At 53.2% G+C, this 25,000-nt stretch overlaps 4 protein-coding genes across 9 annotated transcripts in view; 2 read left to right on the top strand and 2 right to left on the bottom strand.

The window, feature by feature from the left end:
* The window catches only part of LOC131673591 (synaptotagmin-1), a 15,029-nt gene extending 6,499 nt beyond the window's left edge, over positions 1 to 8,530 (bottom strand). The window contains exons 1-4 of one of the 6 annotated variants that reach the window (XM_058951691.1): positions 3,307 to 3,447; positions 3,079 to 3,223; positions 2,051 to 2,222; positions 1,021 to 1,216 (exon numbers count right to left, since the gene is read on the bottom strand). In XM_058951691.1, the coding sequence (XP_058807674.1) occupies positions 1,021 to 1,216; positions 2,051 to 2,130 (276 nt within the window). In that variant the 5' untranslated portion in view covers positions 2,131 to 2,222; positions 3,079 to 3,223; positions 3,307 to 3,447. The other 5 variants (XM_058951692.1, XM_058951693.1, XM_058951690.1 and 2 more) reach the window with 5 other exon arrangements.
* LOC131673590 (uncharacterized) lies at positions 4,305 to 12,384 on the top strand. The gene is made up of 10 exons (XM_058951689.1): positions 4,305 to 4,895; positions 4,985 to 5,121; positions 5,194 to 5,293; positions 5,792 to 5,937; positions 6,638 to 7,153; positions 7,272 to 7,802; positions 7,867 to 8,134; positions 8,200 to 9,168; positions 9,231 to 9,350; positions 9,427 to 12,384. Exons 2-10 carry the CDS (start codon positions 5,042 to 5,044, stop codon positions 9,601 to 9,603), a joined length of 2,907 nt encoding a protein of 968 aa, XP_058807672.1. The 5' UTR covers positions 4,305 to 4,895; positions 4,985 to 5,041; the 3' UTR covers positions 9,604 to 12,384.
* Positions 12,385 to 12,630: 246 nt separating this feature from the next.
* Positions 12,631 to 18,085, bottom strand: LOC131673592 (rab11 family-interacting protein 1). Its single transcript, XM_058951697.1, has 7 exons — positions 17,936 to 18,085; positions 17,656 to 17,694; positions 16,930 to 17,176; positions 15,689 to 16,076; positions 14,900 to 15,195; positions 14,242 to 14,602; positions 12,631 to 13,753 (listed from the first exon to the last, which is right to left on the bottom strand). The coding sequence occupies exons 1-7, from the start codon at positions 17,964 to 17,966 to the stop codon at positions 13,580 to 13,582; spliced, it is 1,536 nt and encodes a 511-aa protein (XP_058807680.1). The 5' UTR covers positions 17,967 to 18,085; the 3' UTR covers positions 12,631 to 13,579.
* Positions 18,086 to 18,246: 161 nt separating this feature from the next.
* LOC131673593 (Na(+)/H(+) exchange regulatory cofactor NHE-RF1) lies at positions 18,247 to 20,116 on the top strand. The gene is made up of 2 exons (XM_058951698.1): positions 18,247 to 19,025; positions 19,263 to 20,116. The coding sequence occupies exons 1-2, from the start codon at positions 18,618 to 18,620 to the stop codon at positions 19,497 to 19,499; spliced, it is 645 nt and encodes a 214-aa protein (XP_058807681.1). The 5' UTR covers positions 18,247 to 18,617; the 3' UTR covers positions 19,500 to 20,116.
* Positions 20,117 to 25,000: the final 4,884 nt, after the last annotated feature.

The following is a 25,000-nucleotide window of genomic DNA, read 5'->3' as shown; positions in this document are numbered from 1 at the left end:
CGTCGCCACGACCCTCTCGTCGGCGACCTTCGCGGGCAGCGAGGCTACGGCCGAGCCTCTCCCCCGCGGAGGCTTCGCGCGGTCGGACGTGGCTGACCGCGGCTCCGCTCACGCTACTCGCTGGTTACTCGCCGCCTTCCCCGTGCCCACCTCCGCGCGAATCTCGGTCGCTCCGTATCAGCCGGGGCGATCACCGAACGACGACGGCACGAGAAACGGAGAGTGAGAGTGCGAGCGCGGGGGAGATGGAGTCAGTAGTACGAGTCCGACGTGGGTCAGCCAGATTGTACGTCCGACGCGCGATTGTCCCGCGCAAGCTCGGGGCCTCGGCGTTACCGACGGAAGACAACGCTGAACTCTTTCCTCGCCGGATTTCCTCGGCTTGTTCTTCGTTACCAGTCTGATCCCAGTAATTGTCTCTGTCTTCTCTCTTTTACTTTACCTGTAGATATTGGCGAGGATACGCCTGTGCGCCTCGTAATTAGCTTTATATGGCAGACCAGCGTGAACTTAATGAAACTAATTAGCACTGGCGCTTCACCATTGTCTCGCGATTGAATTAACTTTGATTGGCAAATGTTCGGCTTTAGTCTTCACATCGCAATCCGACGGCTTTCGCGTGGGTATTCGCACACAACTGGAAATTCAAATGCTTGAAACTCGCGTCGCCTTCCGCCTGCGGCTAAGCACTAACGGTCGTTCGAGCGAAGATCTTGGGCTTGAGCTATCTCGAATTTCGACGCGTGGCGCGCATAGCAAGGGTCAGCGCGAGACGCGTACCCTCGTTCGCCGGCCCTTTCGGGCATTCGCATTCCCCCGGGGGAGGCTGATTCGATTCCCGTCGGAGGGCACTACACGCGCAAATTAAATCGAACATCGCCGAGTGCCAGCCGTTCTCGAAGCGGCCAGCTTCGCGACGAACTTTTCCGGAGTGCCGCTTTCGAGCGCGCGCGAGGCGTGCAGGCAGACGACGGCAGTTGCTCGGACGCGAGTCAGTCGCGGAGCACGATGTGCACTGACCGTCGGCTGGACGGCGTAGTAGCAGGCCCGAGCGCCGCGACAGCAGTTGAGCGCGTGGCAGTCCTCGGCCGACTGCTGCAGCTGCTGCGGCACGATCTTGCCCTGGTCGCTGCCGACGAGGCTCGGGCACCTCGGCGGATCCGGCCAGCGGTCCAACGAGCTCCAGCTCTTTGCTTTGCGCCCCAGCGCGTAGTATCTGCGGAACAAACTCCCCGGCGACTGGCAGTGCCTCTTCCGCGCGATCCATACTTCGACGGAACTCGCTGGCGACGCGCTCGATGCTCTCCCATAAGGACGGCTCGTCGCCGAAAGTCCGCGATTTTCGAGATTTTGCCGGCGTCTACGAAAGGCTCGATGTTGCCGGGTTCCGTTGGGCGATGCGTGCCGCCACTCGAGAACCAAGATACCGTGTCGCGCGAAATTTCGGTTGACGCGCGTCTCGCACACTCTTCTCGAGGGGAACGAGGCGCTACGCCGTGCACGCGCGGCGCATTCTCCTCCGATTCATTGTTCATTCGGAAAGATATAGCTAAGCAATCGATACGCGGATGCTGCGCTCGTGCCGCCTTTATTCTCCGCGTGGAGTCATCATTAATACACCTTCTGTATACAATGGCGGCTGGTTAATAATGTTCGATTATCGATTCTACTTTGTGTCACTACGCACGTTATCAAAACCAATTTCGTAATGGCTCACCGTTCGATTTGACAGCTTCGCCATTCGTTCGAGCGACTAGTACGGCCGTCCCAAGCCGTACACTGCTCGACAGCGTTTCGCGACGAATTGGAGGTCGACGCGAACGCATCGCCCGGCATATGCCGACTTTATTAAGTTAGCGCGACAGGATCGCGGAGCTGTGCGCGCAGCTCTGTCGGACTGACACTCGAGTCGCGAGCGAGCTGCCACCCTTGCAACGTCCAAAGAGCACAATCTACGGGGGAGAGAGGTGAGCATCGAGCGTTTGGCCGTCACCGATGGAATGCCGGGGGCGCAGTGACGCTATCTGCCCCGTGGTGAACGAGGACCTACCTGTAAACAACGATGGTGACGGCAATGACGAGAGCCAAGCCGGTTCCGGCGGCCGCCCCCAGGACCGCCGACGACACCATCGTTTTCGATGCCTGGCCCGTCGCTACTCGCTCCACGACCACTCTTCGCTCAACCGCTTGCTCGTTGCCGACGCTGCTCCTTCGCTCTGCAACTGCAAGGTCGGAGATGGTTCAACTCGCCTCGGTCGGACGACGTTGCGCGCTCGTCGCAGTTCTTCGTCCGTGCGTCGCGGCACGGACTCGCGAGGCTCGATTGCGACTGATGATTGTTTGCCCGATCGAACCTGAGGCAATTGTGGCACCTATGCGAACAACGCCTCTTCCCCCACCCCACGCGGGTGTCGATCACGTCGGGGAAAACGCACGCACAGGCGACAACCGTAAGTGCGATCGCGGAGATCGCCGTCGCTCTGCGCCGGACGAAAACCACTGGGGTCTCGTTTGTATTCGAACGAGTAGCTTTGTCATCTGTCGATTTCTCGCTTTCTTTTTTTTTTTTTTTTGCAAGCAAACCCGAAAAGTGGGCGAGACTATTTTGTGTACCTCGAGGGAGGCGAGGGAAGAGATCCGGCGATCAACTGGCCGGGAAGAAGGGGAGAAAAATATGAGATGAGCGCGGACGAGGAAAACCAATCGAGCGGATGTGCGGGACGAGACTCGAGCTCCTGGCCATCGCCCAAAAAGGATCGAGCGAATTACGCCACCTCTGAGCCGTGTACGCTATTGAATCGACGGAGAAATGATAAATGCACCTTTGTTCTCGCCCTCGCGCGATTCGGCTATGCTCTTCGGGACGCGAGTCCGCTTACTTTTCACGTTTATTCCGCATACACTGCGACGAGCCCCGCGAGCGAGCGATATTCCTTTGCCGAGCTTTACGCGCTGTTTGCCTTTGGAATGGGACGAGCGCGCAAACTGCCATGACGATCGGCGCGAAAGGCAAACACTTTCGGAAAAAGAAAGTGGACGAACGATTGGTTTATTTATTTATTTTTTTGAAAAGCATACCTAAATTTACTCGTGCACGTACCTGCGCCAGTCGCGAAATCTCTCGCTGTAGTGTTTTTTTCGTTACCTTGAAAAAGCTCGCGCGGACGGTTCTCGAGCGTGTACCATATGTTTGCCAGTGAATAGCTGACAGCTGTCGGCCGCGCTGGAAATAAGATAAGCCCAGGATGAAAATCGATAGGTCGAAAGGGCCGCGTCGGCGAGGAAAGGGGCAGCGAAATAATTCACCTGCTTATCTCGCGGTACGTGGTGTGGACATGCCGCGTCGGCGATTGGATCCCGTCGCGAAGAGGAGCAGCGGGACGCGCGCGTCTTGGCCGACGTTCACGGTTGCGGGGCTCGAGTGCGACTGCGGCGGCGTCCACGAGGATGAGGGATACACATATATACGCGCACATATATATTGTTGCGCCCACGGGTTAGCGCTCGACTCCCTCTACCTCACCATTACAGCTTCTGCCTCTTCAGCCGAGAGTTCGATTTTTCACGCGCTGTCGGCTGAGTTGAAATTCGCCCTCTTTATTTGTCGAGTCACCTTTTTTTTACGCGTCGCTCGTGCACGAGAGTTCATTCCGTGACTCCTTTATCCTGTTTCACTCGTGGAACGGGGGGGGGGGGGAAGAGGATTAAGCGTAACTTGCCTACGGATTGATTGTTTTTAAATTCAAATACGGTCGAGAGCTTTTCTCTGTGCCGAGGATCATCGCACGTACCTGCGAGGTACGCGGATGGATATTACAATGGTGTCAGCTTGCCTACCGTCGGATTCCTTTCATTTTCCCCGCGAAGACGTTGCAGACGAGAAATTTCGACATTTGGATGGGAAACTTAGCCAATCGATCAGTCAATCGAACTTTACCAGCTGGATTTGTTTGCGCCAAGAATCCCACGACGCATAACTTGGCCCCGGCCTCCTGCTAATCAAGCGTCACCGATGTACCTTTCGTTCGGGACTGCGCCATATAGCCATTTGTTCTCTCGCAGACGGCTCGCGAGGGATGATGTATGCGATCCCTACCCACGGCCGCCGCCGCGGCCGTTTAGTTCGTCGGCCGAGCGTAGAAGCGCGGACTCGCCCGTATCAGGTCGCAATGCAAATCAAAAGCGCGCGTCTGCGCGAGAGGGGAAGCGCGGCGCCGCCGAGCACTTTCGGCCGCGGCGCCGAGCGATCAATCGTCCGCGATGCGCGTCGCCTCGGCGGGCGTGTGTACGTACGTGTTGCGCCCCGCGATCGGCCTTCGCGATGCCAACTCGAGCGCGCGTGCGACTCGATCGAGTCGCACGGTGAGGCCGGAGAGGCGAGAGCCGCCGACCGCGTCTCCGCGGGCGCGCTCTCGGTTTCGCTGGTCGCGCTCGGGGCTGGGGCTCGCCGCGGTCGGGGTGCAACGGCAGGCTGACATCCGATTGCGCGCGACCCATTGCCGTTGCACTGGCTGTCGGCCAATCGATGAAACTGTGCCCGCAGAGGCGACGCGTGGCGCGCGCGGCTAATTGGCGCACGCGCCCGCCTCGCGCTCGGCGCGAGTGCCGTACGTGCGGCCGACACGCGCTCGCGGGCCGAGGCTGGCCGCGGCCATGGCGCCGCCGCCAATTCGCGGAGGCGAGTGTGCGCGGCGGCGGACCAGGCCGTGGGCTCGGTGCGTCTGCGCTCGACGGCCCGTCGAGGTGGCGTTGTCGCGCTCGGGCGCCGAGGGAGTCGCTCGGACGCCCGGAGCCCGAGCGGACGACGCGCAGCAGCAACAGCAGCAGCAGTAGCAGCAGCAGCAGCAGCAGCAGCCGCAGCAGCAGCGCGGAATCGATCGTCCGGAGTCGCCGAGGTGAGTGCCGCGCGTCCACGCAGCTCGGTCTGTTTACTACGGGGCCGCGGCTGCGACTATTGATCGCGCACGTGCGCGCCTGCTGGCAGGATGACCGTGCGGGGCTGAGCGACTCGGCTGGCCGCGGACAAGCTCCACGCCGGGACATGGGCTGGGCCCTGGGCGGCTTCGGCCTCCTCGTCGTGCTGCTCATCGTCGCCGGCGCCGCCGTCGTCGTCTGCCGCAGGTAGGTTTCACTGGCGCGGGCCGCGCCAACGCTCCGCTCTCACTCGTTCGCTGTGTTGAACCCCCAACAAAGGTGCGGCGTGCAGTGGCAGTGCGGCGCCCGGGACGCGTGGATCGTCTGCGAGGAATGGCGCCGCAAAGTCGCCTGGCTGTGGGCGCCGCGCGAGGAGAAGGTAACCACGTCCGGCCGCCCTCGCGTCTCGTCTTGTTCCCCTATTCTCTCTCTCTCTCTCTCTCTCTCTCTCGCTCCAGCTGTCGCGCGGCGCTGCGTTGACGCGCTGCGGCTAATTGCAACGCTACGTCCTCCACGCGCAGCTCGACGACTCGTGGCGTCGGGGGTCGTGCTGTCGCGTTTGTTTTGCACGACCGCGCGCCACGTGCCGTTGACTTTCCTCTCGAGCGCGCTCGCGCGCGACGCACGTGCAGGTTCCCCCGACACGCTCGCGCGATGGACGAGCAGGTCGCGGAGGCTCGCGTTAATCGAAGATCGCAATCGGCAGTGCGTTGAGTTGCTCTGAGGCGGAGACCAATTTTGCAAACGCCTCACGCTCCTTTGGGCCGCCGTCGCCGTTTCGACGCGACCGATTGCCGTGGTCGTCGTTCGAAGCGCGCGACCGCGCCGCGGTTCTCTCGCGCGAGCGGGTAACCCAACGACGATTGCCGATGAACAGGTGGGCCTGGTGAAGGCCCAGCAGCCGACCGGCTGCCACGCGATGATGATGCCGGGACTCTACCGGCAGTCCAGCACCACCTCGTCCCAGTACATCATGCACAGTGACAGCGATCTTCGGCTTGACGCCCAGGGCGCCTTCACGAGGTCAGTTGCTCTCCCACTCTTTTTCCTAGCCACATCTGTCTCCCGGACGCGCAGCCTCGCGTGCATGCTCGCCTCGTTAGGCGGCCTCCGAGGCCCGGAAGAGCGTGCACTTTCCCGCGCGACGACTACGACGACGAGAGGGGGACGCCGCAGTCCTCGGCTGGCTCTCCCCGGCATCGGTGGGTCGTCGTGCGGCGCGATCTGCCGTCGCATTGGCGAGATTCAGGAAAGGAAACTGGCACGTTTGATGGTATAGCGTGTTCTCGCGGGACTCGTCGCTTCGGCGTCGAACGACCGGGTCGAGTGGTCGCCGCGAGCGCCTTGTCTCGGCCAAAGTACCCACGGCTCACGATTGCCTTGCACGTTGTCCGGCGAGTCTGCCGTTCTAAATATACATCGAAACAGCAATATTTTACAGGTATCCGCGTGATGCCGTTTCGGGCTTTAATCGATTGACTACGCAGTGCATCCGTTCGCGTCGAGATTACCCAATCCGTCCTGCAGATTTGTACAGCCGATTGGCCGTAAAACGAAAGCCGGAACATCGTTCTACGAGGGTATCTCGTCCGCTCGGAGAACGATTCCTCGCAATCCAAGTCCTCCGTGATAGTTGTATTGCCAGAGAGGAAGCCCGAAGCTCGGACAGTCAAGGCAGGAGGCTCGCGACTAATACCCTCGAACGCGCCGACGCGGTCCACAGATTCGAAGCGGTGGACCGGGACCTGCATCCGCCGAGTAGCGCGCTGGGAATGCCAGGCGTGACGCTGCACGAGACGCAAAAGCGAATCGAGCGCCAGCTGCCGATGTCGTCGGAGTCGTCGTCCGCCTCCTCGAAGACGAGAGCGACGAGGATGCCGCCGCAGCAGGCAACCCCGCCGCCGCGAGCGACGGCGCGCCCGAGGCCGTCGCCGCTGCGGCCGGCGTCGACGGTGGACTACCTGCGGCTGCGCGAGTGCGAGCCGACGCCGCCGACGCCGCCGCCGCCACCGTCGCTGGGCAAGCTGGGCAGGCATCAGCAGCAGCGCGGCATGTTCGTGTTCTCCGACGACGGCTCGCCGTCGCCGCCGCCGCTGCCGCCGCCACCGCTGCCGCCGCCGCCGCCGCCGCCGCCGCCGCCGCCGCGCGCCCCTGACGCGCTCGCCGTCGCCCTCGCCCACGCCGAGATCCTCGGCAGAAGCGGCTACGGCGAGGACGCGCAGCTGCGGCTGGAGCACGGGTGAGTGGCGGTCCGCGTCCGCGCCGACGCGCGTCGAGCCGAGAATCCAGGTCGCCGTTGGCGGGCTCGTGGCGGCGCCAGGCCAATCGACGATCACGGCCGGTGATAAACTTTGCAGTCTGCACGGCATCCCACGCATACCCACGCACAACCCGTTCGCGGAGGAGGAGGAGTCGCCAGAGGCAGCGGCAGCCGCCCCCCCGCGGCAGCACCGAATACGATACAGCGTGCAGGGCGCAGTGCTCAGCGACAGTCTGTTCGACGAGGACGACGACGGAGGCGACACGTCGCCGCCGTACGGCAGCTACGACATCGTGCAGCACGAGGCCGCGCGCGACCTCGACTCCATATTCGCGTCGCCGACGCGGCCGAGCACCGAGTCGCTGATGCGACGGCTGCCGAGCAGCCGGAACCTGCGCGATCTGGACCGGATCACGCGGTACATACAGAGCCTACCGGACAGCGCGGACTTTTACGACGACGAGGCGGCGAGCGACGAGCCAGCCAGCTCGGCCGCGCCGCCGCCGCCGCCGCCGCCGCCTGCCCCGCCCGACAAAGCCGACCAGGAGCCCACCACGGGCGAGAGGATTTTCAAGGCCCTGCGGGCCGTTACCTCGCAGAGTTACATCGACGCCAGCGAGTTTTACAAGTGAGCCGACGCCCCCCTCCTTCCTCGCACGACTGCGACCCACACACGTGAAAATTGCTTGCAGCTCGATCCTCAGCTCGGCGCAGCACGTGCAAAGCCTCGCGTTCAGCGCGCGCGGCGGCGACGCGGAGGAGGCGGACGAGGAGGAGGACGAGAAGGACGAGGAGGAGGAGGAGGGGGAGGAGGAGGAGGACGACGACGAGGAGGAGAACCCCGGTTTCGCGAACCTCGCCGCGAGCGAGACGCAGCAGCCGCAGCCGCCGCCGCGCAAGTCGTCCGCCGACCTGTACAGCGCCGAGCTGAACCAGGCGGCCCAGCGCACCGCCCAGGAGGTCTGTCTCGCGCGAGCGCGACGCTCGAGGCGGGCCGCTCGTCTGACCGTCTGCCGCTCGCGCAGGTGTACAAGAGCCTCCAGGACCCGCCGGCGTCGCCGCTGCTGCTGAAGGACGCCGAGCAGCAGGCCTACTCGGCCTACCTGCAGGCGGACCCGAGCTTCACGCGCACCTCCGAGGACATATTCAAGAGCCTGGAGCAGCGCCGCAAGAGCGTGCTCAGCGACGTGCTCGAGCTGGAGGCGTGCGAGTCCGAGCGCCGGCGCAACAGCCAGGAGCTGCTGAGCGCCCTGGAGGAGGTGCAGATGAAGCGCCGGCTGTCGCAGCTGTTCGACGAGCAGCCGCTGGACGAGGTGCTGCTGGGCGGCGCCGCGCGCCGCGGCTCCCTCGACTCGCTGCTGCAGGACGTCGAGGACCTGGCCAGCCTGCGCCGCGCCGTCAGCTGCGAGAGCGTCTGCTCCGACACGAGCGTCAGCCTCAGCGAGGAGGCGCGCGTCGTCGGCCTGGTCTGCGTCGGCCTGGAGCACGACCGCTACCCCAACTTCAACGGCGACTCCGACCTCATCGTCAGCGTGCTGGAGGCGCGCGACCTCGTCGCGCCCGACGGCCGCGCGGCCGTCAACACCTTCGCCAAGGTCTGCCTGCTGCCCGACCGCGACAACTTCGCGCACACGCGCCTCTACAAGGACACCAACTCGCCGAGCTACCAGGAGAAGTTCTACTTCTCGCTGAACGGGCCGCCGCTCGGGCGCACCCTCCTCGTCGAGGTCTTCTCGTACGAGCTGCCGAGCAACGGCCGCCTGCCGGCCGAGGCCAGCCCGCTCGGCGAGGCGCAGCTCGGGCTCAGCCCCAGCCCCAGGCCGCCGGCCACCACCTGGCTGCCGCTCGTCTGCCCGGCCACGCCGCGCCCCGTCCTCGGCGAGCTCATGTTCTCGCTGTCGTACCTGCCCACCGCCGAGAGGCTCACGCTCGTCGTCGTCAAGGCGCGCAACCTGCGCGGCGCCGCCGAGACGCCCGGCGACTTTTTCGTCAAGGTGAGCGCTCCGTCGCGTCGGCGTCTCTTCCGCGCGAGACTGACGGTCCCCTCCGTGCGCAGGTCTACCTGCTGCAGCAGGGCAAGAAGCTGCACAAGAAGCGCACGACGATCAAGCGGGGCGAGAAGAGTCCGATCTTCAACGAGGCCATCGTCTTCGGGGTGCAGGCCCACGCGCTGCAGGTAGGTAGCGCTCCGTCCGCCCCGGTCCCGGCGGCCCAGCTCACGCCCCCTTCCGGCTCTTCTCTCTTGTGCGCAGAACGTCCAGCTGCGGCTGACGGTGGCGGAGGTGAGCAGCGACGTGAGCACCAAGGCCTACGCGGTCGGCCACGTGATCGTCGGCGCCACCGCGCCGGGCCGCGCGCTCTCGCACTGGCGCCAGATGCTCGCCTCGCTCAGACGCCCGGTCGCCATGTGGCACCCGCTGCGCAAGTAGACGCCCGGACTGCTGTTGTGTTTTTGTTTCGCCGTTGTTTCTTGTTGACGAAAAGGAAAGAAAAAGGAAAAAAAAAAAAAAATAAAAAAAATAACAAATTAAAAAGGAATAAAATAAAAGTAACGATGGCCGCGCGTCGTCGCGTCCATTGGCGGCCGATGCTCTGGCGGCTTTGTTTCTCGACTCTTCTTTGTCACTCGTCGCTGCGCTTCCAACTACGAGGGGGCGGGAGGAAGAGGAAGGCCTCGATCGCACGTGCTGGCGGCGGACTTGGTTGTTTGTCAATTATACCCGATTACAGAGACTCGAGAGAAGTGGGCGATTAGCGTGGACGTCGAATTCGCGCTCGGATGTACTTTTTTTCTCTTTTGCGCGTCATCTGTCAGATCGTTCGCTCGCGCGCTTCGTAACGACGCTCCTCGCCCGTCGAATTGCGCGTTCACACTCGCAATTTGGATACTCGCGCAGCTGCGACTGAACAATACCATGAATAGTAGTATGTTGCATACACTCATCTTACCGCCCCCCCCCGGCTTTACATAGGCGGAGAACCGTTGAATAATTCACGCGCTCGTTCGCGTTGCGTGTGATTTGAAAATCAAATTCCTGCAAGACTTTGTGTCCAAAATGCCTAAAGAGAAGGAGAGAAAGAGAGAGAGAAGAGAAGATGCGATGCTTTGATGTTCGCGACATTGCTATTTTTGATTGTATTATTGACGAGGAAGAAGCAGGATGCGGAAGTGTTCGCTCGGCGGATTTTCCGCCGTTCCACTTTTCGTGCAAAAGTGCGTAACAGTGATTTATTTTTTGTTCGAAAAAGGGTGTTTATCGTGAAATCCTGTTCCTCTTCCCTTCGCATGGCCTTGAGATGAATTTAACTAAATAACTTTTATACCTTTTCGCACTAAATTATATTTAACGAAGAGACGGAAGAATGCACGAGTGACGCAAACTTGACTTACAATCAGCTAAAGAGAAATGCATTATTTACAGATCAACTTTCAATATGCGATTGTCTCTCACGTCTATCATTCGCGCACGCACTTTCTTACGGGGATCGTTGGGAATAAGTAAAGTATCAAGTTTCAATCGATGAGATCGAAGAGGCATTCTATCGCACATTTTTTGGAAATCAAACTGAATTCTCTCATCTCGTTGTCCCCCGGTCAAAAGATTTCTCCCGACTCTTTCACTGTAACTTCGTAAGCGATAAGATAAAACAAAAACTGCATAACTAAGATATATAAAATGAACCGAGTACCTGCGTATTTTTATCTGAAAACTAAAAAAAAAGCAAACAAAAGCGCGTCAAATTTTCTCGTACAGAGGCGATCATGTATTTACGCTTGTTATTCAATTTCGTTGTCGGTGTATTAACAAGATACCCACCCACGTTGCAAATTTTACGTTTTAGCGAAATGATGTTTAGCCAAAAATGGATATAAATGGCTTTGCTGTGCCGATATAAATAATATGCATACATTAGGAAGAATACGACAATAATAGTGCCGACCGAGATATTGTTTTTCCGTTGTTAAAACAAAATGAAAAAATGCCATATCAAAAAAAAAAAAAAAATAAATAAATAATAAAGCATGATGTACGTTCGTTGATTATTAGCACAAGAGAATATATACCGAAAAAACCATGTTACAAACGCAGATACAAAAAAAAATATATATATATATATAAAAGAATTATATACGCAACAAGTGTACTTTTTGCGCGTACGTATACCGATACATATATAAATTTCCTTCCTAAAATAATAGGTGACGATTCTTTCAGATCGATTGCTTATATTATATATTTTGCTGGCATTGTTTTTTTTTCGCCACGCGAGCGTCTTCATTGTGTGTTTGAAGTATTATTTTTGTTACGCCTGTCTGTGATACTATAAGGGCACAGTATATACCATTATTCTCTGTATAATCCATAGTTTTTGATCCCGTGATCGACGACGATACAAAGAAAAATACATGTAAAAAAATAATTTAAAAAAATGAACCTTGTAACGTGTGACCGTATAATGCATATGTGAAATAAAACATTCATACCGTGCTCTTCCTATACGTAGGTATAATGAAAATAAAAACCTTGTCGACCCTTGCAGAAAAAGTTTTTCAAATTACTTTTTCGTTGAGTGACTTTACAAAAAACCACTCGCCACGCACTTTTATGAAATTCATGCGACGTATTATGTAAAAATCACGCATGCATTAACGTGTGCGATGATATTGTATATAATTATGTAAAATTTTCGAATTAATTATGTATACAATGTGCAGCCCGTAGACAAACACGTGCACAATTTAGAGTGAGAATGCGAAGAAAATTCTTTGGTTTGCGTGTTCTTTACTTCATCGCGAAACAAAACGAATAAATGAGATCAATGCACACACAAATATCCGATTAAATTGCAAGCGATTACATCGCGGCAAAAAGAGACTCATCGAATTATCAAATCTGATGCACGAAACATACAATTGTTTGACAAACTTTTTCTAAATGGGACATTTCTGTCAGTATAACCGAAAACTGATCATCTACTTCAGCGATTCTCGATTTTCAGAAGTTGCGATAAAATAAAAAAGAAAGAAAATCATTGAGATTTAGGAAATGATACTATAAGAATTACTAGTTATGACCTCTGCGCGGTCGCTACGATATATACACCTGTATGTGAGTACATGTAAATTATAAAAGGGCAAAAAAAATATTATACATCGTCGTTGTTATTCATCGTTACACGATTCTATTTACAAAAAGCTCGTTTAATGATATACATATATGAAGAATATACATGCATATACGTATGTATATGAAAATATATTTGATTTACAAAAGAAAAATAAAGAAGATTCTGTGTTGGCTTTCAATAACCCACTGCCTAGCTGAGAGTATAAGGTAAAGGATAACAACTATTGGTTTTTTGATAAATATATCACTTTAATTATCATCGCCACTCGTCGATCGATATCGTTCAACATGATAAAATATTTTTTCTTTTTAAATTAACTTAATCATTTTATATAATATATTAGATGCTAAGGGATTTAAACAAAATTGGACCCACGAGCAATTACCGTAATTGCTTCCATTCCATCAACACTATGCAACGCATATTATATCGTGGAAAAATTGACAGTCGATATTAGTATATTATCATCATCATTACAATTGTTTCAACGTGATAGAAACATCAAGGGATATATGATGTAGGCAAGTATGTTTATGATAAAGATTCAATATTTTTTCTCTATGATATAAAAATAAGACTACGCAATCTAAATTAAAACAGTTCTTTTAAGCATTGTTTAAAATTGAGAAGATCAGATATTTTTGTTCAAAGTAAATTAAAACTATTTTTAAAATTTCTTTTTTTACATTGATTTCTTGAACGATGCACACGAGACCTCAGAAATAAATCTAATGTAGGCTTAAAATATAAGTTACTCTAAACGTGTTAAAGTCTAATAATAAAATTGCACTTGAATTTTCAAAATTAAAATTTAATAATCATTAAAATCATTACTTCAAAGAATAAAAATACTACAATTGTTTTGTAAGAATGATAATGGATTTTCTCACTTCAGGCTCGAATAAATTAAAATTTTCTTGCCATGAAATTTTAGCACATTAAAGTATTGACACAATTAAATTTCACTAATTTAACGTTCAACAATACGCTGATAAAAAGTTCAACGCTTTTACATTCTCACGAAATAGAATAGAATTCTTCACTAATTAAACAACATTTTCACTCGATCCATTACTACGCGGAGTCATCAAATAAAAATAAAAATGTGAAAAAACAAATGATTCACGAGTAAGCTCGGCTCTCTCGATGGGTAGATATAGAAGTAGGGGAAATACAAATTGTCGGACGGGCGTAAAAAAATAGTGAAGAAATTAAATAATATCATCTATGTACAGTATTTGAACGACGCGCGAGCGCGTCGTTGGGAAGACCTTGTCACTGGTGTCCAGGCGACGAAAGACGTCTGTTTGGATATGGATTTTGCAAAAGTCGCGGTGAGCACTCGATCACCCTGAGAAGTAGACCATCGATGTAATCTTCAAGGTCGTGCAGTCGTTTTTTCTTATCAGCCACGTCACGTTGCAACTGCATCACCAACTCGATCAAATCCTGTAAAAAATCGACGGATGCGCCAATATATATTTTAGTAGCTGTAGTATGGGATTTAGAAAGTTTCGCGGAAATCAAACGGGTTCGCGGTTGTTCGCGCGCGTGACTTTCACCGTGGACGTCGTTTTTGGCGTCGAGTAATTGATTTCCGTGCGCGTGTATGGTTATGCTGTTTATCGAAGGGGAAATTGAAGTTTCCAAAGCGCAATGAAAGTATACGAGGCCAATCATATAAAGCTTTATCGACGTTTTATCAATGATACTCGATCAAACATTTTGCGTTTCTTTGGTATAAATATTCTTAAAAATAATCATTAATTAGTTTGTAATAAAAAAAAACCTATTTACTTCCAGTGTGAAGCTTTGATACATTCTTGCGTGGGCATTGAATGACCCATAAAATACGATGATCTACTGAGTCTGATAGCCGTCTACCCACCGAACTCACCGTTTTGAACTACGACGAAAATTCTTATAAAAATTCTCACCTCTCTGGATTTACCCTCGAACTGTTCAACAATTTCTCTTGGCAATTTGACACGTTGTGAACTATTGACTTTGTTATTTTCAATGATTTTCGTCTCTTCGCCACCAATGATTATTCTCTCGGACGAAGATTTATTGTTTTTCTCTTTCTTCTTGTCGTGCTTCTCGATTTCCCTGCTGGGTGTGATTTTGTATTTGTTCTCTTTTTCTTTCTTATTGCTCAACATCTGCTGCTGCTGATTGGTAATCTCACCGCGTAACCGTGTTATTGGCGAGTTGCTGCGTTCCAATGAGTCTGACTTGTTGATAGCTTCGCGGGGCTCCTCTATCACGATTTTTGGACTCATTCGCTTGTTTTCCCACCTGCAAATTCATGTCACTATGGTAAACATTGTAGAGAGTAAATTATTGACATGCAAAAATCCGCAAGCAACGGTTTTCCGGTATCTTAACCGTCTTTCGCAACGCCTTAATTTGACGCTAAGGTAATTCATCTCATCAACGTACGAGACGCGCTTCGCAGCTGTTATTACGTAAGTAAAAATGCTGACTCTTCGAAACTCGTTAATGTTTGCCAGGCAGTAATTTAACTATAATTAGCTTTTTACGACGCTATCATGTAAATTCCTTTTTAACGAATCCATCAATCAAGTGACCAACCTCTTGAGCGCATTGCCAGTCTGTATACCGTAGAGCTTCTGTCCCCACTCATCCTCGGGCGCTGGTGGATGCGGTTTAGCTTCGGTTTTGGGACTACCATTGCCAAGAGCGAATCGCGGTGGTTTCGGTGGCGTCTGCTTGCCGACAGGTTCGTTATTAGCGGTATCCGCGCTGGCGTTACGACTGTTATTCTCGTTGTTCTTGTTCCATGTGCTATTACTAGTTGTGGTGTTGTTCGCCGCCGGCGCCGAGAAGTTTAATGACGATGTCGAGCTCTTGTGCGACAGGTCGTCGAACTATGGAACATTGAAAGGCATGGATGTTACGTTACGATAAGTTTTCCCTCTCCGCCCTAGTTAATTATGATAATTCTTTGGTTTCGAGGTTGAAGGCCGTTGTGATATTGTTTCGCGGTGTATTACAAAAACCGTAATTGATGTTTTTCTACTGTCGTTGCGATTGGATGTATCCGATTGCAACTAATCGCTGATTAATAACTATTATATGTAAATATTATTGTCGTTCTCATTGATAATTGTTAATTGCGTTGAAACTAATAATATTTCGAGAGAGAAAACGGTTCAAATAATAACAGGCTGATTGTCCATCAGTTTTAAAACCACATTCACCAATGAAAAAATACAATCATATTTTGAAATATCATCGATTGCCGTCAATAGAGTTACTTCATACACACTGTTGTAAAGGAATGCTCGAATTCGCATCAATTGCAAAGTGATGCAACGCTGCTCAGCCGATACGGACGGTAAAAATAAAAAAAATGCTCACCGTGAAGTCGTCATCTTCGTCGCTGACAACACCAGGATCAGCCTCGCCGTGCTCTTGTCCAGCCGTTCGTGGCCTTTCTCTGACCCTGAACTCTTCCTCGTCACAGATGTCGTCCAATTTGCTTTTACTGCGACTCTTCCCCTTGACTTTACTTCCGATCGACTTGGCTAGTTTTTTCAATCCTTTGCGCTTCTCGAGGCTGCCGATACTGAGCAAACTTCCGCCGAATGATTGCGCCGCCGACGACAGTTGGCCCAACGAACTTTTGTGGCGCTCCTTTTTCGTCAGGTCGGTCAAGCTTCCCGCGCGCACGATAAACACGATGCGCACTTCCAACTTGCCGCGCTCCTTCGTGTTCTCTTTGCCTGGCTTGCTTGTCAGCTCGTACCTGCGTGCGACGAGATATTTGCCGTTTATTTTCTTTGCAGCTTTCGCGCGTTTAACGCCGACATCGGTTGATCGGCTTTCCGATGCTGTGCCTGTTATTTCGCGTTCGTGGATGTTAACTTTTAAAGCATACATTCGCTCGATACTTCAAGATTTTGTTGTTGTTTATCGTTCCGAAGCGGACATTGATAGGTTTCGGCATCTCGCACGAAAATGTAACATTGCAAGTTTCGAATAAACTGGTTTCGCGATTACGATCAAGTTGAAAATAGCAAACGTTTTTATCTCGAATGGAAACGTATTCTTTGCCGTGCTGGACTGCTAAGTCCAATATTTTTTTCGAGCAAGCGTACGGTACGCTTCCGTGTTTCTGAATAAAACTTATCGTACGTGATTCAACGAAGGAGCTAATCGTGAATCATTCGACGAACCTGTCCCATTCAAACGAAGCGATACTTTTCAAGCAGTGTACACAAAATTAAACGATGCACACCGGTCGCCATTATTAACTTTGCGCCTGCTTCAACCAAGCGACATTTCATCACCGTCAGTGACAGTTTAACCGCGTTAGATACGAGTGAAAAAAAATAATATTCCTTCGAAAAAAAATACAACCGCAAACGCTAAAAATAAAACTTGTCGTACTCGCGTAATACACAATGAAACAATCGCACAGTAAACAGCACGCGCACTCGGTAATTTCAATGCCACCCAAATAACACTCAGCAGAAAAAAACAAAACATTTTCTTGTTTTTAGTCGAAACACCAACAGACCTACTTTCGCGTGCGCGCGCGCGCGACAAAAATTAGCCGACGCGCGCAGCGTTGATAAACACGAGCAGCTGACGCTTACCATCTGTTCTTGGGCAACTCGTAGATGTCCAAGCTGGCCAGCGGTATGCGCACGGTGCCGAGAAACTCGTCGACGCTGAGGAAGTTCCTGTGCAGCGCCGTGAGCACGATCTCAGCGGTGTTACCTTGCTCCGGGATCTGCAGCTCGCATTCCTCGTGCCACTCCACATTCTCGCTGGCTTTTTCCTTCACCGACGTCTGGTACTTCTCTTTGCCAAGGGCGATCGTCACGAAGCAATCGTTGGTCTCTGTCGACAGTTTTTTCGATGCAGTTCCAGCGGGAGGACGGAGCGCGCGGCGAAATAAATTACATAATGTCAACAAGCCGCGAGCGCGCGCGTACAATAAGCCTCCGAGCTCTTAGACTAATTGAGCTTTGTCGTCTTCGCGGTCTGACTCATAATGTGTCATTCGCACACACTGATAAACGTCATCGAACACGACGCGTCGAGCTCCCAAATCGTTCTCGAGGTGCAAAGACAACAAAAAAACAAAAAGAAAAAAAGACAAGGAAAAGAACGTCGTACGCAGCGTCCGCCTCAATTACGCTTCTTCAAAGCGTCTTTCTCCTTTCTTTCTCATCACGGAGTAGCGGTAAGCCGCGGGCGAAAGTATGTTAACTCTCGTGTGTGCGCCGCGCGCTCGACCTCCTTCTCAATTAGATGCAGACGCGTTTTCATATCACTTTCGCACAGCGCGCGAAAAAAATACGCAGGCGAGTACTCACTATTTTTCCCTTTGGTTAGGAGGCCCTTGGCACGTTGAACTGCAACACAGAAGTGAGAGAGACAGAGATAAACAACACACAATGGCGTGAGAGCCGTGGTATGTAAATAACTGGTGGGGAGTCGTTACGGTACTTTGCGCTCGTCTGCGAGTCACCTTTTTCTCGTGTGCAACGATGTATGTGTATATATTTATTGGTTAAATAATCGAGCAGCGCAAGGACGATTGACAACAAAGAGAGGATTGGATGACGTCGGCTGTGCAGGAAACCGTGGACTTACCAATGACCTGAACGTGCGTGGGGCTCCACATGTCTGCGAAGCAGTCCTTCCGCAGCTCACTCACGCGCTGACTGACAACTCTTGCCGATGTCTGTGTGCAGGTATGTCTCACGCGCGCGCGCTCTCCTCTCTCTCTCTCTCTCTCTCTCTCTCTTTCTCTTTTGTTAAGGCTTCCACGGCGCACCTTGTCACGCGCACAGGTGCGTAGCCCCACTCCAGCGTCGCCCCTCGGCTCCCGAGTGCACCCGCGTCGATTTTGGCCGATCCTTTACGCAAACGTAGTTGTTGCAGCTGCAAAGTCGCCCGCGCTATTCGCGAGTGAAAGTGTGTCGGGGCTATGTGTTGGTGTGCACACGGCGGGCATCGGTATTCCGATGACTAAAGCACGAGCTCGTGGCGTGCAGTAACGTGTCGTCGAGTTGGAGCAGGAACGATAAAGCCGCCGACAAGCGTGTACACTCGCTCCGAGGTGTACACACGTTAGTGCGGAGGAGATACCGAGTGCGCTGCTGCTCGCGCGCGGACACAGGATAGTCGTCGTCGTCGTCGCGCAGTCGGTCGCACGTGTGCCGCCACCGCCTTGCCGCATCGCCGCAGGTGCAGCATCAGGAGCAGGACTGCCGTGCGCCGCACGCACACACGGACGATCGAGAGAGTCGCTAGCAGCCAGCAGGCGAGGAAGATGGAGGCTGGGCGACCGAGCGCGAGGCTCTGCCACATCGTCAAGTGGGACGACTTCGACGGGTACGGCTTCAACCTGCACGCGGAGAAGGGCAAGAGCGGCCAGTTCATCGGCAAGGTGGACGAGGGCTCGCCGTCCGAGGCGGCTGGCTTGCGCCAGGGCGATCGCATCATCGAGGTCAACGAGATCAACATCGCCAACGAGACGCACAAGCAGGTGGTCGAGCGCATCAAGGCCTTCCCCAACGAGACCAAGCTGCTGGTCGTCGATCAGGCCGCGGACGACTACTTCAAGGCCGGCAACGTACCGATCAAGGGCACGATGCCCGGCGTCGAGTACCTCAAGACGCCCGAGCGCCAGCCCGTCGACGAGCCCGACCAGAAGAGCAACGGCAGCAACAAGACCTCGGTAAGTCCGCCGCCGGCCGCCTTGCCTCGCGACCCACGCCCTTTCGGGAAAGTTCCGTCTCCCAAGAGAGCGAGAGAGTTTATCTTATCGTGGGAATGCGCTACCGTGGTGGTCGTCGCCGCTCGGTCGATAAATCGCACGCCCGATTGCGCAACCGGCCCGTCCTGACCGCGCACGCTCGCTCTCGGTCACGAGTTCTCGATATACACAGGCCGCTCGTCGGCACTTTGTTCGCAGGACACGCACTCGATCTCGTCGAACGAGCAGCCGCAGTCGGAGAACGGCGACCACGCCAGCATAGACACCAGGTCGATCGACAAGCCGCAGCAGCAGACCAACGGCAGCGCTGGCACCCTGAATTTGGCCATGAGCGCCAAGGAGCTGAGAGCCAAGCTGGCCATGCGCAAAAAGTACGATCCCAAGAAGGAATCGCTCGGTTTCAAGGACAAATTCGACATCGTGCAGAAGCTCTAGTGTTGTAGCCCGTAGTTCGTAGCTTGTATATCAGTGTGTCATCATCAAATTCCTACTCCCCCGTTCTTCATTTTGCTAATTGCCCCGTTTTATTTTCCTCTCTTTGGTTGTGAATCCGCTTTAAATCGAGCAACAAAAGAAAAGAAAAAGAGAAATCGAGAAATTGGACAAAACGATCGCGTAAATAATTGTTATATACTCTTGTATTCATTGTTATATTAATTGTATTTTTTTCTTGTTGTACGTTGTAAATGTATATATAGGAGCCGTCATGTCGCGCGTCGTGAATGTATGCTAAATTTCCTTGTACTTATCGTGTATCTCTGTATTATCGCGCGCAGCGATGATTAATATTATTTTTTTTTATGATGATTCGGAATCGTTTTTCTCTCTCCACTCGACCGATAAAGCAGCTGAGCTCTGTTTACGTATGGTCCACAAGCCTGTGGCGCCATCGACCGTGATGTGCGTTTATTAGTGTCATAGTGATAGTAATAGTCGCGAAGAGAGCGAGAGACTCCCGTGGGAAGCCGCACACACGCGCACGCACACACATTTCATGTATTATTATTCGTTATAAAACGATAACATGCATTATAAATAAAAGAACTTACAATTCCAAACCGCGCGACTGTTTTGTCCACTTGTCCCTCCATCCGTGATTATCGACCAAGGGACGAAAAGGAGCCAACGAAAAGGAAGAAAAGAAAAGGAGAGCGGCGCTGCTCGACGAGACGAATGCGCGGGGGGCCCCGCGGTGCACAAAGGCCGCGGGCGGCATGGCACACAGCGGCTAGGAGCATCGCCGAGAGTGCGAGCGAGACGCAGCTACACGGCGGCTGGACATATATGGTTGGCGCTGGCCGGCTGCTGCTGCGAGAGCGAGAGCCCCTCTCAAGTTACGCTCGCTCGGCGGCGCGCGCGCGCCGACACGAGTGCTCCTCGCCCCGCGACTCCGCGCCACGGCGCGGCTGCCCTCGCCGAAAGGATGCGCGCGCGAGAGATTATCCGCGGAGCGCGCGCCGCCGCCGCCTCTTGCGCAACCGCGCCTACGTTGCCGCGCCGACTCGACTGCCCACCCGAGCCTCGGCTTGGCCGCAAACTCTTCCGCGAGGGAACGGATCCGTGCGCCACCGTCCCGTCCACTGTCGACTGCGAAATCGTCGAAATCGTCTTTCGGAACGCGATCGCGATCGTCGCTGTCGGCGAGAGGCGCGCCTCGGGATTGCCTTGCCTCAAATCGGACCGACGCTCGACACCCGAGAGAGTTCTCTCCGTCGCGCCGTCTAAAATAAAAATCGGATCGAATTAGCGGGCGATATTTCGCGCGCGGATCTTGTTTTCCACTTGTATTTTTACTTGGGAAAACAAGAGACCGACCGTCAAAAGAAAATGCCCCGTCGGGCTTGCCCGGATAAACAAACAAACGGGCAACGCGCGTGCCTCCGCCGATCGGTCGACGGCGAGCGCGGCGCAGGTGAGAATCGTAAAGTTTAACACGCCCGATGTTTATAGCCAGAGCCGACCTCAATCCACTTCATAAGTGACCTTGCATAAATATACTGCCGCCGCCGCTGTACCACCTGCGCGCGCGTAAAGCTCGGAAAGTGCAGCGGAGGAGAGCGAAAGCTTCGGCTTGGGACGGAAAGAACGAGCGTGGGCGTCGCGCGTTGTTTCGCCCTCCACTCCCCCCCCCCCTGCCCCTCCACGCACGAGGAAAAGAAGCATTCCTCGGGCGTTTCGACTGTATTATATAGGCGGACAAGCTTATCCTGTCCTCGCACTCATAATATCTATTTCCAGAGCGAGCCGGGGCTTAATTTTAGCGGCGGCTGTTCCATATACCCGCAGCGCCACGGCGAGCTCGCTACTTATCCACCGACCGCGCGCCCGCCGAAAACGCGTCGAACCTTTGTCGCCCTTCCGCCGGCGGCCGGCCGTCGCGAGCGTGCCAAGCTGTTTACGCCCCCGCGCTCGCCGCCAAACGTTACGATATCCCGCTCGGCGACGACGAGTCGCCTCCGCCTCGGGCAGCGCCGAGTCGCGCTTATCGCCTTGCGCTCGCTCGTCATTGGCCCTAATCGCTCTGCCGTCGAGATCGGGCTTGGTTTTGGCAAGTGGCAGGGGGACGCCGAGCGCGCGGCTATTACGCGATGAAATCTCGAGTGGCCGGAAATCGATTCGATACGCGGAAAAATAATATTTGGCGCGTTCGGATCCCGGCGAGCGAGAGAGAACGCCTCGATTGGGCGACCGGTCTATTTCCGTGGTATCAGCGTCGGCGGCGAGTGTTGAAAAAACAGTCGATCTCGGACGATCGATCGCGAGAAGGGAAGCTTCGATCGGTTTTTCCGGTCGTCGTCTATTCTCGAGCGACGTCCGCTCGTCCGTCCGCTCGCCGATATATTTTCTCCGCGAGCGAAACGCGCTCACCTCGAGATTCCGCGCCCGACGAGCAAACAAACAACCCTCCCCCGGCACTCGCGCGCCTTTGATCTCTCGCGCAGCGGGGGCATTCGATCGTGGGACCGTAGGTCGGAGGCCGAACGCAAGCGAGACAAGTCTCGATGAAAAAGTGCGGGCTCCTCGAGGGAATTTCTCGCGGGAGCTAAAAGTCGTCGCGTTTCAGAGACGCAAAGCGCGCCCACGACAGCAAAAAGACTTTCGAGTGTAAAATACCGATCGTTGCAATTGCTCGGGTTTCTTCAGTAATCTTCGCAGAATTTCACGCAGATCTCTTGATTCGCTTCTCTTCGCTGTTTGCTTTCGCGATAGACGATGATAAGAAAATCGTTTGTTAATTGTTTCTCGCGAGGTGTATCATTTTTTTTCTACGTGACACAGTTTCGCGGCGGATGAGAATCGATAGGCGCAGCCCGAATAAGTTGAGCAATTTTTATTTTAGAGGACGATTAGTCACGCCGTGAAAATGCTGTTTCTGCTCCAATCCTTTAAGCGAATCAGTGTCATCGTTATATAAAATTGAACACTTTTTATATCGGCAATTTATTTTTGCAGTCAATGATTCATTCGATATTGAAAAATATTTCACTCTGCTCTTGAACTACATCGTTGCGAAACGACCGTTTTTCACGTTTGAAAGTCAGATATTTCGAATGTCGGATGCGAATGAAAAATCGCCCGTGCAATATTGTCGAAAATTTGTCAAAATTCAAGTTGCCCCCCGAATTCTATTTCACTTTCACTGTACGCGTTTGAACGCCACCTTGCCTTTTTCAATCGCATGCCTTGCAATTAATAAGGACTTATCATTAAGATAAAGAGAAAAATTGAAGGTGTGATTTAAAAAATTTGCTATCGAAAAGTAGGCAGCGAGCGATCAACAGTAAACAGCCAACAGACGCGGCAACAATACGTGCACACGTTCAACAACGTACAGTTGTAGAATCGCAGATGCGAATAATAGACCATTATTCACTCTCTCTCTCTCTCGCAAAAGCTCAACAAACTCATCAAGCGGCTGCGCAAAAAGTCTGCATATATATCGCTGCACTGCACCGCGGCCAAACGTAATAATGAGTGGCGAGAATGACGAGTGCCCGGAGCGCGTCAGATACACATATGAATTCCTCTCTCTCTCTCTCTCTTGCGCGCGCGCGCGGAGAGAGAAGGGGCCAAACAGGTAAAGATAGAGTCGCGAGTGACGAGGCCCGATTATATTTAGAAATTCATCGGCTCGCCAAACCCCCAAGTTCGCGCTCTCGCTGTTTCGCTCTTTTGAAGCTTCGCGCGCACTCCTACACGACTCTTTTCTTTTTTCTTTTTCGTGTTGCGCCGCGAGGACGTCGAGCGCTCCTCGGCGGAACACTCGTCGGGGCGTTCGGTCGTACGCCGCCGCTCTGACTTTTACGAGCGGACGAGCCAGTAATTGATTCATTCCCGATGCGGCGATCGACGCTGTTCGTTATTTTTGGGAAAGCGGGATCGGATCGGCGGGGACTCGCTCGGTGTCTCGCCGCTTTTTCGAGGCGTTCGACATGCCAACGGATCGCCAGAAATACGCCCCAAAACAACATGTTTCGCGAACGATCATGCAGCCCAGTTATTTTCGCGCGTTGTTGCACGGACGCGGCGCCGGCGCGAGCCACGTCAAGAATGCCGAAGCCTTTGAAATATTTACGAGCGCTCGCGATGCGCGGAATTTCGTTAAACGCTCGTCGTTCGAGGATTAACGATCTCTCGGGGCGATTTCGCGTGTCGTCGAAGCGCGCGCCTCGGGCCCTGCAGCCTGCGCGCCGCGGATCGCCGGATCGCGCGCTTCGGCGTGCGTCGAGCGAGCGCCGTTCGGTTATTTTTACGAATGAATTTTCCGCTGCTGCGCGTCCACCTGCGAAACCTTGTTTGTTGTCCGAGCGGCGAGAATTGCGCCAATATATATTCGCGACGATTTATTTTCATTAACGCGTCGTTCTCGTTACAGCTGCATTCATTGTTGAAAATATTTCGTCTAACGTTACATCATTATAAATACACGATGCGTGCGCGCACGCGTGTGTGTTTGAGCAATGACACAAATTTTCGGAGCCTTTTGACAAATAACACGCGTCTCCGATTCGAAGGGAGCTACGCTAAATATTCTCACGGATGAGTTCAAAATAATCAATTTCCGCACTATCGATCTTCGAAATCTAGCCTCGGCTACGGCAATAATCAGACTATAAATTGCTCGGTAATTCAAAACAGAAAACAACGACCAAAATCGTACTCACCGCGTTACCGTGACTCGTTCAATTTACATAATATATTTATCGATCGAAGTATCGTCGTATCGCGAGCATCGCACTTCTCATCAATGCATAAAAAGAAAATTATTTGGCAGGGGTAGAAGACTTTGGCAAAGAATAACCTTATGATTCAATGGCTCGCGGATATCGGCGCGAAGCTCGTAGCCGATAGATTATACAGTGAGAGAGAGAGAGAGAGAGAGAGAGAGAGAGAAGGGAGAGAGTGAGCTTGCGGAGTAGGAGAAGCGCAGCTTGCGAAGAAGCAGAGAGAGAGAGAGAGAGAGAGAGAGAGAGAGCGGAAAAGTGGTGGAAGCGTTTTTGAGATGGAGAAAGAGATTTAGCCTGGTTAGTTGACGCGCGGGGCCCCGCCGACGAGAGGCGTTTCAAACATCGCTCGAGAGTGAGAGCCGAGCATCAGAAAAAAAAAAGAACGACGACGACGACGACGACGACTCGACGAGCCCACGGTTGTGCGATCGAATAGTGTACATACTCGTCACTTTCTTTAATTTTTTTTTTTTTTTCGCTTTTTTGCCCGCGATCACGCTCGCCATCGCGCGCGGCTACTCTCGGTCGTCGGGATGTAATTAATCTCGCTCTTATTCTGCTTTCATCGGTCGTCGCTGCGACCTTTCCCGTTCACCAACGACGATGTCACGCAGTGTATAGCCTGGCTGGCTACTCGAAAGTAAGTGCGATTACCGAGCAAAGTGCAGGTGCCAGTGTGAAAGAGAAAAGGGTGAGAGATATCTGTAT

This window comes from Phymastichus coffea, unplaced genomic scaffold (assembly GCF_024137745.1).
Source record: "Phymastichus coffea isolate CEN01 unplaced genomic scaffold, Cenicafe_Pcof_1.1 PCOF00186, whole genome shotgun sequence".
Taxonomy (NCBI): domain Eukaryota; kingdom Metazoa; phylum Arthropoda; class Insecta; order Hymenoptera; family Eulophidae; genus Phymastichus; species Phymastichus coffea.
This window is presented reverse-complemented; position numbering and strand designations above follow the sequence as displayed.